The 20,393-nt window shown below is 43.6% G+C and overlaps 1 protein-coding gene across 2 annotated transcripts in view; it reads left to right on the top strand.

The window, feature by feature from the left end:
- Positions 1–20,393, top strand: part of LOC126291982 (cytochrome P450 4C1-like) — a 167,196-nt gene that overhangs the window by 90,842 nt on the left and 55,961 nt on the right. The window contains exon 4 of one of the 2 annotated variants that reach the window (XM_049985738.1): positions 6,303–6,530. The exons of the other annotated variant lie outside the window; for it this stretch is intronic. Coding sequence (XP_049841695.1) covers positions 6,303–6,530 — 228 coding nt within the window. The remainder of the gene's footprint in view (positions 1–6,302; positions 6,531–20,393) is intronic. 2 annotated transcript variants of the gene reach the window in all.

Here is a 20,393-nt window from a genome sequence, read left to right as displayed (position 1 = left end):
CTTGGAAATGGGAAAAAATGTCGCACAGAGCGATATCTGTTGAATAAGGTGACTGTGGTTGTACTGAAATTTGTTTTGAGGCGAAAAATTGCTGTACTGACAGAGCAGTATGGGGACCATTTTTCCAAATAACTTTCTCATACCAAGATCTTCAGTTATTACTAAACGAACCGTTTCGCGATTGATGTTCAGTTCTTCTGCAATCATTTTCACGGGTAATCTTCGTTCAGATCGTACTAGTTCACGCACCCTGGCCAAGTTGACATCCGTCCATGTGGTTGATGGTCGTCCACTGTGGTCTTCATCTTCAACATTCGTTCTGCCTTCACTAAACATTTTATGCCAACGAAAAACTTGAGCTCTTGACATGACCTCCTTTCCAAAAGCCTTCTGAAGCTTACCGTAAGTTTTCGTCACGTTTTCACCCAATTTAACGCAAAAAAATGGCATGCCGTTGCGCAATATTATGCAATTCCATTAACGTAACGAGAGACACAAACACGTGTTAACTTATTACAGCACAACTCACGACTGAGCAGTTGCATCGATGTGCCGCTTGGACTAGAAGCAGCTTATACACCAAGGTCAAAGATATTGTGCCTATGCAAGCCTGTAGCGTTGCCACATCTAGCAAAAAAAATCAGTCTCATTACTTTATTGTCACGCCTCGTATGGCATATATTCTCCTGCACATGCATGGGACCTGTAGTAGTAATCGACGACACGATAACAGTTGCGAACCACCTTCATCCCTTCATGGTTTGATGTCATCTTTCAGCAGTATAATTATCTATGTCTACGATCCAGAACCGTGCTACAATGACCTCAGGAGCATTATGGTGAACTGAAGTTGATGTCTCTGCGACCAAATTCGCCTGATGTAAATCTTACTAAACCTGTCTGGGTCGCTACCTGGCACCATCACCGCGTACGCAAATCAGCCCCACGATATTTACGCGAATTACATGACCTGTGCGGATACATCTAATGCCACGTACCTCCACAAATCTATCAACAAGCGGTCGGATCCCTGATACGCGGAATCAGTGATGTATTTCGTTTCAAAGGCTGTCAAACAAGCTGTTATGCAGATGGTCATAATGTTCTGGTTCATCAGTGTATACTAGTAATAAACTGTAAAAATGTCATGTCTGCCTGCTTATTTGTTTGAACACACTTCTCCAAAACTACTAGACGAATTTTCACGGGGTTTTACAGGTACCTTGAGCACAGCTCGGGGCACCACACAGATTTTAGTTCATCAAAAGCGGATCACGGAACTAAAAGATATCGTGATTCAAAATTTATTAGATCAGTCTTCTCTGTCTGAACACACTTACCTGCTTGATGAACTTTCATACATTTTCACAGGTACTTCAGCATAACGTGGGGCACGGTAAAGGATTTCATTTCGTCAGAATCGGACCATGGGAGAAAAGATATCACGTTATAAAGTTTTGTCTAAGACCGCCGTACCTGTCTGTCTGTATGTTTGAACAACTTAATCTAGAGTTTTTACGCGTGACGTGAGCATAGCACAGGCCACCGTATATTAGATTTTCTTGCAGTTAGTACTCAATCAAAGCGAAGTGATGGGTAGCTGATTGGAGAGTGCTAAGGTACTTTGCGAATTAAATAGTATTTCCATAAATAAAAACTTATTACTTCTGTAACAAAACAATCAGATAACGAGAAAGGATAAAAATTAATGTGGAAAGTCAATAACATTTAAGCAAAAAAAAATTAACTCAAAACAAGAAACTACAATATTCACAATTTTAAAATCCCGAATAGTTGCATAAGTGCAGCAGCAGCTAAAATAAAATACTAAAACCAATATCTGCGACAAAGTGCTTCAAGTCAAGCGTTAACTATAATACTACTAATAATAATAATCTTGAACCACTAAATTAGCGGCGTGGCCATAATCACGAATACGAAAGTGCAGTGCCTGTGCTCTGTAGAATTACGAAGCGGCTACTTCAGCTGCTATGAAAGACATAAAATTTATTCGCGGTTGCGAATACGAATCACCTCCAGTTGTATAATATAATGGAATGACGATAGGGAAAATATCTGCCGGACCGGACTCGAACCCGGGTTTCTCGTCTTTTTTTTTTAAGTTTATATGAACTTACATCTACTCGCAAATTTCGGAGGTACACGTGACAATTAGGAAAGGGCCACTTCCGTGCTACTTCTTGAATTCTGCACAATAATTATGAAATGGGTTGGCTAGCACAAGAACTACAAACGCCAAAGCATGCAGATTCCTAGACAACATAAAAATGAGGAACTTATAGAGACACTAACTTAGCAGCATGACAACAAAACTGTAAACTGCCAGCGGTAAATTTAATGATTAGCTCACCTTTGCCAAATGTCGCGAAACCTGCTCAAAACCGCTACAGATAGCCCATCACAGACACAAACGAGCCTGTACTCGCCCCACATTATATTAGGCCAACCACAGGAAAATCATTCGCTCGCTAGAAAGATAACCAGGATGCCTGGAGCCACAACCGTTATTTTTTGTTGTTGTGGTCTCCACTCCAGAGACTGATTTGATACAGCTCTTCATGTTATTCTATCCTGTGCAAGCTTCCTCATCTCCAAGTAACTGCTGCGCCCTACATCCGTCTGAATCTGCTTAGTGTATTCATCTCTTGGTCTCCCTCTGCTATTTTAAACCTTCACGCTGCCCTCCAATACTAAATCAGTGATCCCTTGATGCCTCAGAACGTGTCCTACCAACCGATCCCTTCTTCTAGTCAAGCTGTGCCACAAACTCCTCTTCTCCCCAATTCTATTCAATACCTCCTCATTAGTTACATGATCTACCCATCTAATCTTCAGCATTCTTCTGTTGCACCACATGTCGAATGCTTCTTTTCTCTTCTTGCCTAAACTATTTATCGTCCATGTTTCACTTCCACGCAAGGATACACTCCATACAAATACTTTGCGAAAAGACTTCCTGACATATCTATACTCGATGTTAACAAATTTCTCTTCTTCAGAAACGATTTCCTTGCCAGAGCCAGTCTACATTTTATATCCTTTATACTTCCGCCCTCAAAAGTTATTTTGCTTCCAAATAGCAAAACTCATCCACTTATTTCAGTGTCTCATTTCCTAATCTCATTCCTCCAGCATCACCCGATTTAATTCGTCTACTTTCCATACTTATCTACTATTTTAAGTCTCACATTTCCAAATCTAATTCCCTCAGCGTCGCCTGATTTAAATCGATTAGATTCCATTATCCTCGACTTTGCTTTTGTTCATGTACATTTTATATCCTACTTTCAAGACCGTTCAACTTCTCTTCCAGATCATTTGCTGTCTCTGACAGAATTACAATGTCGCCGGCAAACCTCAATGTTTTTATATCTTCTCCATGTATTTCAGTTCCTACTCCAAATTTATGTATTATTTCCTTTATTGCTTGCTCACTATACAGATTGAACGACATCGCAATCCTGTCTCGCTCCCTACCCGTCCACTGCTTCCCTTTCATGTCCCTCGACGCTTATAACCGCCATCTGGCTTCGTACAAATTGTAAATAGCCTTTCGCTCGATATGTTTTACCCCTTCCACCTTCAGAAATTGAAAGAGAGTAACTCTAGTCGAAATTGTCACAAAGCTTTCTCTAAGCCTACGAATTCTATAAATATAGGTTTGCCTTTCGTTAACCTATGTTCTAAGGTAAGCCGATGGGTCCAGTATTGCCACGCGTGTTCCAACATTTCTACGTAATCCAAACTGATCTTCCCCAAGGTCGGTTTCTACTAGTTTTTCCATTCGTCTATAAAGAATTCGCGTTAGTATTTTGCAGCCATGACTTATTAAACTGATAGCTCGATAATTTTCGCATCTGTTAACACCTGCTTTCTTTGGGATTGGAATTATTATCTTCTGAGGGTATTTCACCTGTATCATACATCTTGCTCACCAGATGGTAGAGTTTTTTCATGGTTGGCTCTCCCAAAACTGTCTGTAGTTCTAACGGAATGTTGTCTACTCTGTCAAATTCTTCACGTAGTATCGTATCTCCCATTTCAATTTCATCTACGTCCTCTTCCATTTGCCCTCAAGTACATCGCCCTTGTACGGCCCTCTATATATTCCTTCCACTTTTCTGCTGTGCCTTCTTTGCTTAGGGCTGGTTAGGACCGTTACTTATCAAATTCAGAAGTGCGGTGATTATCATAAAATCCACAGTCCTGGGGTGAAACAGACTCCCAACTCGTTTTTGATTCTCCTAAATGATTGAGTGGCTGACCTTCGAAATTCAACCAGCGTCTTGGCGCCATCAGTACGTATCCCAGTCCAGGCTGCTGAATTTACGTGATCTTCAGTCCACAAGGATGTCAAAATGTCTGCTGAGAGAGCAGACCCCGAACTATCACAGTTCCATCGACGAGACCCTTGTATGCTGCTCGGTGACGCCTGGCAGTAAGGTTCAAAAAATGGCTCTGAGCACTATGGGACTTAACATCTGTGGTTATCAGTCCCCTAGAACCTAACTAACCTACGGACATCACACACATCCACGCCCGCGGCAGGATTCGAACCTGCGACCGTAGCGGTCACGCGGTTCCAGACTGTAGCGCCTAGAACCGCACGGTCACACTGGCCGGAGGCAGTAAGGCGTCCATAGGTTACCCAGCTACTGGTCGAAGACATTCGCCAAAAACAGCTACTGTCGCTATAAGCAAGTGGCCCTGATATATAATGCACACAGCTCAGAAACGTGCAGTGTAGTTCAGATGAACTGACTGACATGATTTTGTGTAACACTGAGGCAAATGGAACTGAAAGAGCAGCTCTTTGTTTCTACGAAAATCGGTTCCCTAAAAGAACACATTCATACCACAGTTTCTTTGCTGTAGTTCCTGGACACTTAGAAAAAACTGCCACTTTGCACCGTCAGCATATTGGTGGTGGTAGGCATGACATCAGAACCCCAGATTTTGAGGGTGAAGTGATCTGTGAATGAACCTTAAAGCAGCGCAGCTGCAATGCAAACAGATAGTGTATGTATTTCAAAAGTACTGAAAGAGTACAGCCTACATGCATACCATCTTCAAAGGATGCAGGTTTTAGGGCCAGTCCATTACCTATATTGTATGCAGTTTGCGAAGTGGTTCACACACCAAAGAGTAAATCATGTTACCTTCCACAGACATGTTTTATTTAGAAATGAAATTTTGTTTACGCGTGGTGGTTATTTCAACAGTAGCAACAGCCACATATGGGACAATGAATCCACTCATGCAGTTGCTATTAGATCACACCAGCAGAGGCTCTGCTGGGAGTAAATTGTCGAAAATCATCTCCAAGTCCTGTAATACTCCTACACAGGTTAACTGGAGCATCTTACTTACAGTTCCTGCAGACCACACTTCCAGAACTGCTGGAGGCCTCTGATACCAGCTTCACTTCAGTGTTGATAGACGAGCAGAGTTAACTGATTTTGTATAGCATGAGGAGGCCCTGTGGTGCGGCCATCACATTCGCCTGACTTGTGTACCTTGATTATTTTCTTTGGAGGCATGTATGGTAGACATTACTCAAAATCCCACTAGAGTGAGCTGACAGCCCAAATCTAATGCATTCCATCACATCCAACATAATACTGACATGGCCTCCAGAGTTGGACAGGCATTCATACGAAGGTGTGGAGCACATATTGCGGCACAGAGTGTAAACCGAACGAGGTGGCACAATGGTTAGCACACTCGCATTCGGGAGGACGACGGTTCAATCCCGCCCTCAGCCATCCTGATTTAGGTTTTCCGTGTTTTCCCTAAGTGACTCCAGGCAAACACCGGGATGATTCCTTTGAAAGGGCATGGCTGGCTTCTATCCCCATCCTTCCCTAATCTGATGAGACCGATGACCTCGCTGTTTGGTCTCTACCCCCAGCACAACCCAACCCAACAATTCGTGTAAATTTCTGTCAGAACGTGACTAATAACAATAATAATTATTGAGCAATTGTGTGTATTCATCATTATAACTAATACCGCATTTAAGATTGTATGTTCCTTGATTTTAAAAAAAATGTGTTGCTCTTTATGCGACCTGTCATTCCTCAAGGTTTGTCAGCGATACCCTGAAACACACTGTATATTAGGAGCAACTAAGGACCCAAGACAGAACCCTGTGGTACACAACACAATCCCTGATTCGCTCCACTTACGAACTGCTACCTATCATGTAGATGGGATAAACTCCGTCATCTGCCAGTCGCAGTGGAGAAGACGCACGTTGAGAGTGTGCTGCTCGGTTCCAGCTGCTGGAGGGATTTCTGGAGGCCTTCCACGAGGGCGGCCTCTACCTGTGCGAGCGCCTGGCCAACACAGGAGGCACCGCCACCGAGATCTACAATCCGGCACTCAAGGCAGCAATGCGCAACATTTACGACACCGTTATTGGCATCAACCATGACCTGCTGTTACCAGACGAGATGTCGGAGGATGAGATGGCTGGCGCCATGAGTGATGCCATGATCTCCATAACGGTAAGGTCGATTAAAACAGCAAGTTTACTGACTCACTTCCCACCAACAGCTTTCTCTGCTAGCGCTCCTACTTGTGTACCCATTAAGCCACCTTATAATTTGTTGTTGTTGTGGTCTTCAGTCTTGAGACTAGTTTGATGCAGCTCTCCATGCTACTCTATCGTGTGCAAGCTTCTTTATCTCCCACTACCTACTACAACCTACATCCTTCTGTATCTGCTTAGTGTATTCATCTCTTGGTCTCCCTCTACGCTGCCCTCCAATACCAAATTGGCGATCCCTTGATGCCTCATAACATGTCCTACCAACCGATCCCTTCTTCTGGTCAAGTTGTGCCACAAACTTCTCTTCTCCCCAATCCTATTCAGTACTTCCTCATTAGTTATGTGATCTACCCATCTCATCTTCAGCATTCTTCTGTAGCACCACATTTCGAAAGCTTCTATTCTCTTCTTGTCCAAACTATTTATCGTCCATGTTTCACTTCCATACGTGGCTACACTCCATACAAATACTTTCAGAAACGACTTCCTGACACTTAGATCTATTCTCGATGTTAACAAATTTCTCTTCTTCAGAAATGCTTTCCTTGCAATTGCCAGTCTACATTTTATATCCTCTCTACTTCGACCATCATCAGTTATTTTGCTCCCCAAATAGCAAAACTCCTTTACTACTTTAAGTGTCTCATTTCCTAATCTACTTCCTTCAGCATCACCCGACTTAATTCGACTGCATTCCATTATCCTCGTTTTGCTTTTGTTGATGTTCATTTTATACCCTCCTTTCAAGACACTGTCCATTCCGTTCAGCTGCTCTTCCACGTCCATTGCTGTCTCTGACAGAATTACAATGTCATCGGCGAACCCCAGAGTTTTTATTTCTTCCTCATGGATTATAATACCTACTCCGAATTGCAACTATTCTCTAAACACGTAAATGATTCGGCAGACAGTGTGGGCAGCAATCTGCGGTAGTTTTGGTGAACGGTAAGGTGTCGAAGTTGAGTGACTATAGGAGGATATTGGACGACTTAAACAAATTTTCTAGTTGACGTGATGAGTGGTAGCTAGGTCTACGTGTAGAAAACCTAATGTCGATGAGTAGGGAAAAGAGCCTTGTAAAGCTGAGATACAACATTCGTAGAATAATGCTTGACACAGCCGCCTCGTTTAAATATCTGGTTGCAACATTGCAAAGCGATATGAAATGGAACGAGTATGTAAGGATTGTGGTAGGGAAGGAGAATGGTCGACTTCTGATTATTTGGAGTATTCTAAGGAAGTGTGGTTCACCTGTAAAGGAGGCTGCATATAGGGCAGTGGTGAGATCTGTTCTTGAGGACTGGTCGACTGTCTGGCTCCCGTACCAGGCCGGATAAAACATGAGTAACGTAGAAGTAAATACACTCCTGGAAATGGAAAAAAGAACACATTGACACCGGTGTGTCAGACCCACCATACTTGCTCCGGACACTGCGAGAGGGCTGTACAAGCAATGATCACACGCACGGCACAGCGGACACACCAGGAACCGCGCTGTTGGCCGTCGAATGGCGCTAGCTGAGCAGCATTTGTGCACCGCCGCCGTCAGTGTCAGCCAGTTTGCCTTGGCATACGGAGCTCCATCGCAGTCTTTAACACTGGTAGCATGCCGCGACAGCGTGGACGTGAACCGTATGTGCAGTTGACGAACTTTGAGCGAGGGCGTATAGTGGGCATGCGGGAGGCCGGGTGGACGTACCGCCGAATTGCTCAACACGTGGGGCGTGAGGTCTCCACAGTACATCGATGTTGTCGCCAATGGTCGGCGGAAGGTGCACGTGCCCGTCGACCTGGGACCGGACCGCAGCGACGCACGTATGCACGCCAAGACCGTAGGATCCTACGCAGTGCCGTAGGGGACCGGACTGCAGCGACGCACGTATGCACGCCAAGACCGTAGGATCCTACGCAGTGCCGTAGGGGACCGCACCGCCACTTCCCAGAAAATTAGTGACACTGTTGCTCCTGGGGTATCGGCGAGGACCATTCGCAACCGTCTCCATGAAGCTGGGCTACGATCCCGCACACCGTTAGGCCGTCTTCCGCTCACGCCCCAACATCGTGCAGCCCGCCTCCAGTTGTGTCGCGACAGGCGTGAATGGAGGGACGAATGGAAACGTGCCGTCTTCAGCGATGTGAGTCGCTTCTGCCTTGGTGCCAATGATGGTCGTATGCGTGTTTGGCGCCGTGCAGGTGAGCGCCACAATCAGGACTGCATACGACCGAGGCACACAGGGCCAACACCCGGCATCATGGTGTGGGGAGCGATCTCCTACACTGGCCGTACACCTCTGGTGATCGTCGAGGGGACACTGAATAGTGCACGGTACATCCAAACCGTCATCGAACCCATCGTTCTACCATTCCTAGACCGGCAAGGGACCTTGCTGTTCCAACAGGACAATGCACGTCCGCATGTATCCCGTGACACCCAACGTGCTCTAGAAGGTGTAAGTCAACTACCCTGGCCAGCAAGATCTCCGGATCTGTCCCCCATTGAGCATGTTTGGGACTGGATGAAGCGTCGTCTCACGCGGTCTGCACGTCCAGCACGAACGCTGGTCCAACTGAGGTGCCAGGTGGAAATGGCATGGCAAGCCGTTCCACAGGACTACATCCAGCATCTCTACGATCGTCTCCATGGGAGAATAGCAGCCTGCATTGCTGCGAAAGGTGGATATACACTGTACTAGTGCCGACATTGTGCATGCTCTGTTGCCTGTGTCTATGTGCCTGTGGTTCTGTCAGTGTGATCATGTGATGTATCTGACCCCAAGAATGTGTCAATAAAGTTTCCCCTTACTGGGACAATGAATTCACGGTGTTCTTGTTTCAATTTCCAGGAGTGTATCTTCTGAGTAGTGAAGCAACTTAAATCACTTAACAAAAGCAAGTCTTCTGGTCCACACTGTATACCACTTAGGCTCCTTTCGGAGTATGCTGATGTGTTAGCTCCATACTTAACAATCATATACAACCGTTCGCTCGACGAAAAATCCGTAACCAAAGACTGGAAAATTGCACAGATCACACCAATATTCAAGAAAGGTAGTAGGAGTTATCCACTATATTACAAGCCCATATCGTTAACGTCGATATGCAGCAGGATTTTAGAACATATATTGTGTTCGAACATTATGTTTTACATCAAAGAAAACGGTCTATTGACACGCGTTTAGAAAAAGTCGTTCCTGTGAAACTCAACTAGCTCTTTATACACATTAAGTGCTGAGTGCTATTGACAAGGGATTTCAGATCGATTCCGTATTTCTGGATTTCCGGGTGGCTTTTCTCACTGTACCACTCAAGCGGCTCGTAGTGAAATTGCGTGCTAATGGAATATCGTCTCAGATATGTGACTGGATTTGTGATTTCATGTCAGAGAGCTCACAGTTCGTAGTAACTGACGGAAAGTCATCGAGTACAACAAATGTGATTTCTGGCGTTCGCCAAGGTAGTGTTATAGGCTCTTTGCTGTTCCTTATCTATATAAACGATTTTGGAGACATTCTGAGCAGCCGTCTTAGGTTATTTCCAGATGACGCTGTCGTTTATCGACTGATAAAGTCATCAGAAGATCAAAACAAACTGCAAAACGATTTAGAAAAGATATCTGAATGGTGCGAAAATTGGCAGTTGAGCCTAAATAACGAAAAGCGTGAGATCATCCACATGAGTGCTAAAAGGAACTGGTTAAACTTCGGTTACACGATAAATCAGTCTAATCTAAAAGCGGTAAATTCGACTAAATACCTAGGTTTTACAATTACTAACAACTTACATTGGAAGGAACACACAGAAAATGTTGTGGGGAAGGCTAATCAAAGACTGCGTTTTATTGGCAAGACACTTAGAAAATGTAACAGACCTACTAAGGAGACTGCCTATACCACGCTTGTCCGTCTCTGTGTGGGATCCTTATCAGATAGGACTGATGGAGTATATTGAAAAAGTTCAAAGAACGGCAGCACGTTTTGTAATATCGCGAAATATGGGAGAGAGTGTCACCGAAATGATACAGGATTTGGGCTGGACATCATTAAAAGGAAGGCGTTTTTCGTTGCGATGGAATCTTTCCCACCAAATTCCGATCACCAACTTTCTCCTCCGAATGCGAAAATATTTTGTTGACACCGACCTACATAGGGAGGAACGATCACCAAGGTAAAATAAGGGAAATCAAGCTCGTACGGAAAGATATACGAGATTGGAATAATAGAGTATTGTGAAGGTGGTACGATGAACCCTCTGCAAGGCACTTTAATATGATTTGCAGAGTATCCATGTTCATGTAGATGTAGATGTAAAGGAAGACATCTAAGGAATTCAAAGGCGAGCTGTTAGATTTGTTACCGGCAGGTTCGAACAACACGCAATTATTACGGACATGGTTCGGAACCGTAATGGGAATCGCCGGAGGGAAGACGGCATTGTCTTCGAGCAACACTATTCAGAAAATCTAGGTAATCGGCATTTTAAGCTGACTACCCAACGATTCCACTGCTGCCAATATAGCTTGGACGTAAGGACCAAGAAGATAAGATACGAGAAATTAGCGCTGATACGGAGGCATATAGATAGTCGTTTTTCCCTCGCTCGCGAGTGGTGCAAGAGAGGAAATGATTTGCAGTGGTACACGGTACCCTCCCCCACTCACTGTGCGGTGGATTACGGAATATAGACATAGATCTAGATGAACAGTATCAGCACCAAAACAAAGCAAATATGGCGCCGTAAGTTGTGAATTTCTGGGCGATCTGGAATTCCAAAACCACTCACTAGTGATGGAAATGCTCGTAACAGGAAAACGTGGTTCTAAAACCACGAACCTAGGACCATGGAGCAATGGAAGAATGTCATTTGGCTGGATCAGTCTTATTTCACTCTGTTTCTAGCTTCTGGCAGAGTTTATGTCCCAAGAGTGAAACATGGCGGGGGGTCCAGCGGTGATTTGGGCAGATATATTCTATGGGTATTCTATGGTTATTCTGCAAAGTCTTATCGCTGCCATTGCTACTGGATGGTCACCCATCCAAGAGCTAGCCCAGCCCGGCAACGCTTGACATCGGTGATCTGACGGGAACAGGTGTTACCACTGCGGCAGGGCCGTTGGCATTTTGGCTGATGATGCAATGTTTGTTAACCAACGGCGATGCTGTGTTCCAAGACGACAGGCCCCTGTTGACGCAAATGGTTCAAATGAATCTGAGTCCTATGGGACATAACATCTGAGGTCATCAGTGCCCTACATCTACATCTGCATAACCACTCTGTAAGTCACATTTAAGTGCTTGGCAGAGGGTTCATCGAACCACAATCATACTATCTCTCTACCATTCCACTCCCGAACAGCGAGCGGGAAAAACGAACACCTAAACCTTTCTGTTCGTGCTCTCATTTCTCTTCATTTATTTTGATGATCATTCCTACCAATGTAGGTTGGGCTCAACAAAATATTTTCGCATTCGGAAGAGAAAGTTGGTGACAGACATTTCGTAAATATATCTCGCCGCGACGAAAAACGTCTATGCTTTAATTACTTCCATCCCAACTCGCGTATCATATCTGCCACACTCTCTCCCCTATTACGTGGTAATACAAAACGAGCTGCCCTTTTTTGCACCCTTTCGATGTCCTCCGTCAATCCCACCTGGTAAGGATCCAACACCGCGCAGCAATATTCTAACAGAGAACGAACGAGTGTAGTGTAAGCTGTCTCTTTACTGGACTTGTTGCATCTTCTAAGTGTCCTGCCAATGAAACGCAACCTTTGGCTCGCCTTCCCCTCAGTATTATCTATGTGGTCTTTCCAACTGAAGTTGTTCGTAATGTTTACACCCTGGTACTTAGTTGAATTGACAGCCTTGAGAATTGTACTATTTATCGAGTAATCGAATTCCAAAGGATTTCTTTTGGAACTCATGTGGATCACCTCACACTTTTCGTTATTAACGTCAATGCCACCTGCCACACTATACAGCAATCTTTTCTAAATCGCTTTGCAACTGATACTGGTCTTCGGATGACCTTACTAGACGGTAAAATACAGTATCATCTGCAAATAGCCTAAGAGAACTGCTCCTCAACCAGCATTCATAAACGCGCTAGATATGATTGAACCTGGTTCAAACGGCTCTCAGCACTATGGGACTTAACTTCTAAGATCATCAGTCCCCTAGAACTTAGAACTACTTAAACCTAACTAACCCAAGGACATCACACACATCCATGCCCGAGGCAGGGTTCGAACCTGCGACCGTAGCGGTCGCTCGGTTCCAGACTGAAGCGCCTAGAACCGCTCGGCCACAGCGGTCGGCCCTGTTGACGCAGATCTCACCGACCAGGACTGGTTTTGTGCGCTCGAGGAGGAATTGTGGCATCTCCCTTGGCAATCAAAGTTTCCATATCTCAATATTATTGAGCCTTTGTCTTCTACTTTGAAAAGAGGGACTCGTGAGGGCTATCCACCTCCACCATCACCTTCATTCCCCCCTATTTTGCGGGAACACTGGTATAGTATCTCCTTTAAGACCACACACGACTTGTATTTGTCCATTCCGAGACGACTGGAAGTTGTATTCAATGCCAGCTGTTCTACAACACCGTATTTCCATATCTTTGTCAGTCCTTTGCAGGACAACTCTTGTTCTCTACGTACATCAACGATACAGCGGATGGGAAGGAAAGGTAGGATGAGCTGCAACCCACGGCCGTCAACTCATGACGCTGCGTTTTACGGTGAGGTGTCGTCGTTGGGTGTCTGAAGGGCGATACAGGATTTCTTGGATACAATTTCTGTATGGTGCGATGAATAGCGGTTTCCTCTGAATATGGAAAAATGAAAATTAAAACTTGTGAGTTGGAAAACATCCACGTAATGTTCGAACACAGCATTGCTTGACATGGTGTTGAGAAAAGGTGCAGAATGCTTCAAGCCGCGATAGTACTGATCGAAACAAGCAAAAACAAGCACAATAAACATGGATCCGGAAATGCATAGTTTCTGAGATAAGTAAAATAAGCATGGGTCCGGAAATGCATACTTACTGCGATGAACACGTGATTTGAGGAGATGTTCAACGCGGTGTGCCTTCATGACAATGAAACCCTCTGACCTCCAGCATAAGGAATGACGCGCCCTTCGAGGCATACCTGGTTGTTGCTGTTGTTGTAGCTGCTTGTATGCATTGAAGGCGTAACCCTGTGGTGTCCGCACATCGTTGGTTGCCGTGGCTTAGACCAATTCGTTCAAGTTCCCCGTAACCCAAAGTCTAGGAGATTGAGGTCTTGGGAACCAGGAGGCCAAGGTGTACGATTGTGGTAGGAGTCGGCTTCGTGTCTACTCTATTACAATCACAAAACTAAAGTTTTATGAAGTTGGTTTTATGCGTACGTAGTTTGAGTGCGGGTAAGCTACTACAAACAGCATAGTGAACGCATTATTGTGGCTAAGATAGATACGAAGCCCACGCCTACCATAGTAGTACAAGTTTGTGTGCCAACTAGCTCCGCGGATGAAGAAGAGATAGATGAAATGTATGATGAGATAAAAGAAATTATTCATATAGTGAAGAGAGATGAAAATTTAATAGTCATGGGTAGCTGGAATTCGATAGTAGGAAAAGGAAGAGAAGTAGTAGGTGAATATGGATGTGAGGGAAGAAATGGAAGAGGAAGCCGCCTGGTAGAATTTAGCACAGAGCATAACTTAATCATAGCTAACACTTGGTTCAAGAATCATTAAAGAAGGTTGTATACATGGAAGAAGCCTGGAGATACTGACAGGCTTCAGATCGGTTATATAATGGTAAGACAGAGATTTAGGAACCAGGTTTTAAATTGTAAGACATTTCCAGGGGCAAATGTGGACTCTGACCACAATATATTGGTTATGAACTATAGATTAAAACTGAAGAAACTGCAAAAAGGTGGGACATTAAGGAGATGGACTCTTGATAAACTGACAGAACCATAGATTGTAGAGAGTTTCAGAGAGAGCATTAGGGAACGATTGTCAACAACGAGGAAAGAAATACAGTACAAGAAGAATGGGTAGGTTTGAGAGTTGAAATAGTGAAGGCAGCACAGGATCAAGTAGGTAAAAAGACGAGGCCTTGTTGAAATCCTTGGGTAACAGAAGAAATATTGAATTTCATTGATGAAAGAATAAAATTTAAAAAATCGAAGAATGAAACACGGGGAAGGGAATACAAACGTCTCAAAAAGGAGATTGACAGGAAGTGCAAAATGGCTAAGCAGGGATGGCTGGAGGACAAATGTAAGGATGTAGAGGCTTATCTCACTAGGGTTAATATAGATAGTGCCTACAGGAAAATTAAAGAGACCTTTGGAGAAAAGACAACCACTTGTATGAATACCAAGAGCTCAAATGGAAAACAAGTTCTAAGCAAAGAAGGGAAAGCAGAAAGGTGGAAGGAGTATACAGATGGTCTATACAAGGGCGATGTACTTGAGGACAATATTATGAAAATGGAAGAGGACGTAGATGAAGATGAAATGGGAAAGGTGATATTGCATGAAGAGTTTGACAGAGCACTGAAAGACCTGAGTCGAAACAAGGCCCCAGGACTAGACAACATCCCATGAGAACTACTGACAACCTTCGGAGAGCCAGCCCTGACAAAACTCTACCATCTGGTGAGCAAGATGTATGAGACAGGTGATATACCCTCTGACTTCAAGCAGAATATAATAATTCCAATCCCAAAGAAAGCAGGTGTTGACAGATGTGAAAATGACCGAACTATCAGTTTAATAAGTCACGGCTGCAAAATACTAACACGAATTCGTTACAGACGAATGGAGAAACTGAGCCGATGTCGGGGAACATCAGTTTGGATCCCGTAGAAATGTTGGAACACGTGAGACAATACTGATCCAACGACTTATCATTTTTTTTTGTCATCAGTCTACTGACTGGTTTGATGCGGCCCGCCACGAATTCCTTTCCTGTGCTAACCTCTTTATCTCAGAGTAGCACTTGCAACCTACGTCCTCAATTATTTGCTTGATGTAGTCCGATCTCTTTCTTCTTCTACAGTTTTTGCCCTCTATAGCTTCCACATATTCCTTTCCTCTCCGATTCTGCGTAGAACCTCTTCATTCCTTACCTTATCAGTCCAACTAATTTTCAACATTCGTCTATAGCACCACATCTCAAATGCTTCGATTCTCTTCTGTTCCGGTTTTCCCACAGTCCATGTTTCACTACCATTCAATGCTGTACTCCAGACGTACATCCTCAGAAATTTCTTCCTCAAATTAAGGCCGGTATTTGATATTCGTAGACTTCTCTTGGCCAGAAATGCCTTTTTTGGCATAGCGAGCCTGCTTTTGATGTCCTCCTTGCTCCGTCCGTCATTGGTTATTTTACTGCCTAGGTAGCAGAATTCCGTAACTTTACTGACTTCGTGACCATCAATCCTGATGTTAAGTTTCTCGCTGTTCTCATTTCTACTACTTCTCATTACCTTCGTCTTTCTCCGATTTACTCTCAAACCATACTGTGTACTCATTAGACTGTTCATTCCGTTCAGCAGATCATTTAACCATTCTTCACTTTCACTCAGGATAGCAATGTCATCAGCGAATCGAATCATTGATATCCTTTCACCTTGTATTTTAATTCCACTCCTGAACCTTTCTTTTATTTCCATCATTGCTTCCTCGATGTACAGATTGAAGAGTAGGGGCGAAAGGCTACAGCCTTGTCTTACTCCCTTCTTAATACGAGCACTTCGTTCTTGATCGTCCACTCTTGTTATTCCCTCTTGGTTGTTGTACTTATTGTATATGACCCGTCTCCCCCTATAGCTTACCCCTACTTTTTTCAGAATCTCGAAGAGCTTGCACCATTTTATATTGTCGTACGCTTTTTACAGGTCGACAAATCCTATGAACGTGTCTTGATTTTTCTTTAGCCTTGCTTTGGTTATTAGCCGTAACGTCAGAATTGCCTCTCTCGTGCCTTTACTTCTCTAAAGCCAAAGTGATCGTCACCTAGGGCATTCTCAATTTTCTTTTCCATTCTTCTGTATATTGTTCTTGTAAGCAGCTTCGATGCATGAGCTGTCAAGCTGATTGTGCGATAATTCTCGCACTTGTCAGCTCTTGCCGTCTTCGGAATTGTGTGGATGATGCTTTACCGAAAGTCAGTTGGTATGTCGCCAGACTCATATATTCTACACACCGACGTGAATAGTCGTTTCGTTGCCACTTCCCCTAATGATTTTAGAAATTCTGATGGAATGTTATCTATCCCTTCTGCCTTATTTGACCGTAAGTCCTCAAAAGCTCTTTTAAATTCCGATTCTAATACTGGATCCCCTATCTCTTCTAAATCGACTCCTGTTTCTTCTTCTATCACATCAGACAAATCTTGACCCTCATAGAGGCTTTCAATGTATTCTTTTCACCAATCTGCTCTCTCCTCTGCATTTAACAGTGGAATTCCCATTGCGCTCTTAATGTTACCACCGTTGCTTTTAATGTTACCAAAGTTTGTTTTGACTTTCCTGTATGCTGAGTCTGTCCTTCCGACAATCATATCTCTTTCGATGTCTTCACATTTTTCCTGCAGCCATTTCGTCTTAGCTTCCCTGAACTTCCTATTTATTTCATTCCTCAGCGACTTGTATTTCTGTATTCCTGATTTTCCCGGAACGTGTTTGTACTTCCTCCTTTCATCAATCAACTGAAGTATTTTCTCTGTTACCCATGGTATCTTCGCAGCTACCTTCTTTGTACCTATTTTTTCCTTCCCAACTTCTGTGATGGCCCTTTTTAGAGATGTTCATTCCTCTTCAACTGTGTTGCCTACTGCGATATTCCTTATTGCTGTATCTATAGCGTTAGAGAACTTCAAACGTATCTCGTCATTCCTAAGAACTTCCGTATCCCACTTCTTAGCGTAGTGATTCTTCCTGACTAATGTCTTGAACTTCAGCCTACTCTTCATCACTACTATATTGTGATCTTAGAAGATACATTAAGGAAAGGCAAAGCCTAGTTTCTACCAATTGTAGACTTAGAGAAAGCTTTTAACGATGCTGACTGGAATATTCTCTTTCAAATTCTGAAAGTGGCAGGGGTCAAATACAGGGACCGAAAGGCTATAGAGAATTTCTACAGAAACCAGACGGCAGTTATAAGAGTCGAGGGCCATGAAAGGGAAGCAGTGGTTGGGAAGGGAGTGAGACAGTGTTGTAGCCTATCTCCGACATTATTCAATCTTTGTATCGAGCACGCAGTAAAGCGACTATTGTTTTCATTATCATGGACCAGTAACTCGCTTCACGTGCAAATAATAAATAATGCAATTTCACCTTTGACCTAGGAACACTGATATAGCCGGGCGCGCTGCTGCTACGGTCGCAGGTTCGAATCCTGCCTCGGGCATGGATGTGTGTGATGTCTTTAGGTTAGTTAGGTTTAAGTAGCTCTAAGTTATAGGGGACTAATGACCTCAGATGTTAAGTCACATAGTGCTTAGAGACATATGAACCATTTTTGATAAAAGTAATGGAACAGCGATATGCACATATACAGATTGTGGTAGTACCTCGTACATAAGGTATTAATGAGCAGTTTACCGGCGTAGCTGTTATTTGTACTCAGGTGATTCATGTGGAAACATTTCCAACGTAATTATGGTCCCACGAATTGAATTAACAGACTTCGAACGCGGAATGGTGGTTTGTGCTATACGTTAGGAGCACTCCATTTCGGATATCGTTTGAGAATTCAGTATTCCGAGCTCCACAGTGCCATGTGTGTGCCGAGAATATCTAATTTTAGGCAACCCTCTCAATACGAGTAACGCAGTAGCCGACGACCTTCACTTAACGACTGAGAGCAGCCTCGGTTTGCGTGAAATAACAACAGAAATCGACGTGGGACGTACGACAAACGTATCCGTTAGGCTGGTAGTACACTATCAAGTTTCTTTGTCAAAGTTGATATGTCAAATATTTATGTCAATGGAACTTGATGGTGTACTAGGGAACTTTGTCAAATGTCGCCGGTCGTCAAATAAATATGAATAAATCTTGGGCCTCTCCGTAGATTTCATCACAAAAGTCGTTTGTCTTCACTGCAATGTGAAATATAACCGTTTGGAGCGCTGGCGTCTCTACAGCTATTTGACGTCTCTTTAGTGTGTTTGTAAATTAGGCTTTAAAGTTGGTGTGTTCCTTCCACCCTTTTTTTATATTTTTAATAAACTTGCCTGGAAATATCCAGTCAGATTTTCAGCAAGCCGGAATAGAGAATAGAAAATAAAAATTTCTTTCTTAGCTTTGCATTCTACTTTGCTTATCCTTGAACTCTAGATGCCACAAGCTAAAAAGCACTTCATCTGTTTCGCACTTTTTATTAATTTTGTAGTTTACAGAATGAGATCTTCACTCTGCAGCGGAGTGTGCGCTGACATGAAACTTCCTGTCAGATTAAAACTGTGTGCTGGACAGAGACTCGAACTCGGGACTTCGGTCCGGCACACAGTTTTAATCTGCCGGGAAGTTTCATTATTTTGTAGTTGTTGGAACAGTAATTCCATAATTCAAAAATAAAAAATAGCTCTTATTGCCCATGTAGTGTACTAAACATGTATTTACATTCACATATTGCCCCTTCAGTGCTTTATAAATCGCTTCACACCTGCCGGCCGCTGTGGACGAGCAGTTCTAGGCGCTACAGTCTGGAACCGTGTGGCCGCTACGGTCGCAGGTTCGAATCCTGCCTCGGGCATGGATGTGTGTTATGTCCTTAGGTTAATTACGTTTTAGTAGTTCTAAGTGTAGGGGACTGATGACCTCAGATGTTAAGTCCCATAGTGCTTAGAGCCATTTGAACCATTTTTGAGCTTCACACGTTTCTGGAATTATTTTGGTTAATGTGCAATGTGATATTCGAGTGCTGTGTTGTAAACTGGAGTAGCTCTTTCCTGTGTCAAGAAATCCCAGTGTCACTGTTGCCTGTCTTCTGCAAGTAAAGCATTTCTCAAATGATTATTCTCTTCTGTAATATGAGAAGCCACTTTACTGAGCAAATACTGAAATACAGCCTCACCCATTCGTAAGTAATTTACTTCCTCTAGTAGCAGCTCTCGTAACACAGTAACACATTTTGCTGAATGCTTTTACTATTTCCACGTAATACCCATGGCTTCATCCAAGTATGTTTCCTTTTTTTCCGCCGCTTTTCATCCAAATACGCACTGTTCAATTGTGGTACTAGCAGCTGCAGTGCATAATAAGAGGTTGTTGTCCGCCATCTTTAAATATGATGAAAAATATGACGACAGTATAAGACCCCTTTTTAGCGCGACGTCAAATATCTTGGTCAAAAAAATTTGACGAATATTTGATCATATCTTTGATCAAATCCTTGTCAAAGAAATATGATAGTGTAATACCGGCCTTAGGACAGTGCAGCAAAATATCACGTTAATGGTTTATGGCAGCAGACGGCCGACGCGAGTGCCATTGCTAACAGCACGACATGGCCTGGAACGCCTCTCCTGGGCTCGTGACCATATCGGTTGGACTCTACTGGACAACCGTGATCTGATCATACGAGTCCCGATTTCTGTTGGGAAGAGCTGATGGTAGGCTTCGAGTGTGACGCAGACTCTACGAAACCGTGGACCAGAGTTGTCAACAACTGTGCCATCTGGTGGCGAGCTGAGTTTGCATAGAAAGAACTGAGTCCTCTAGTCCACCTGAACCAGTCATTGACTGTAGATGGTCATGTTCAGCTAAATGGGGACCATCTGCAGCCATGTTCCCAACCACATCAT

Source organism: Schistocerca gregaria, chromosome 9 (assembly GCF_023897955.1).
Source record: "Schistocerca gregaria isolate iqSchGreg1 chromosome 9, iqSchGreg1.2, whole genome shotgun sequence".
Taxonomy (NCBI): Eukaryota; Metazoa; Arthropoda; class Insecta; order Orthoptera; family Acrididae; genus Schistocerca; species Schistocerca gregaria.
This window is presented reverse-complemented; position numbering and strand designations above follow the sequence as displayed.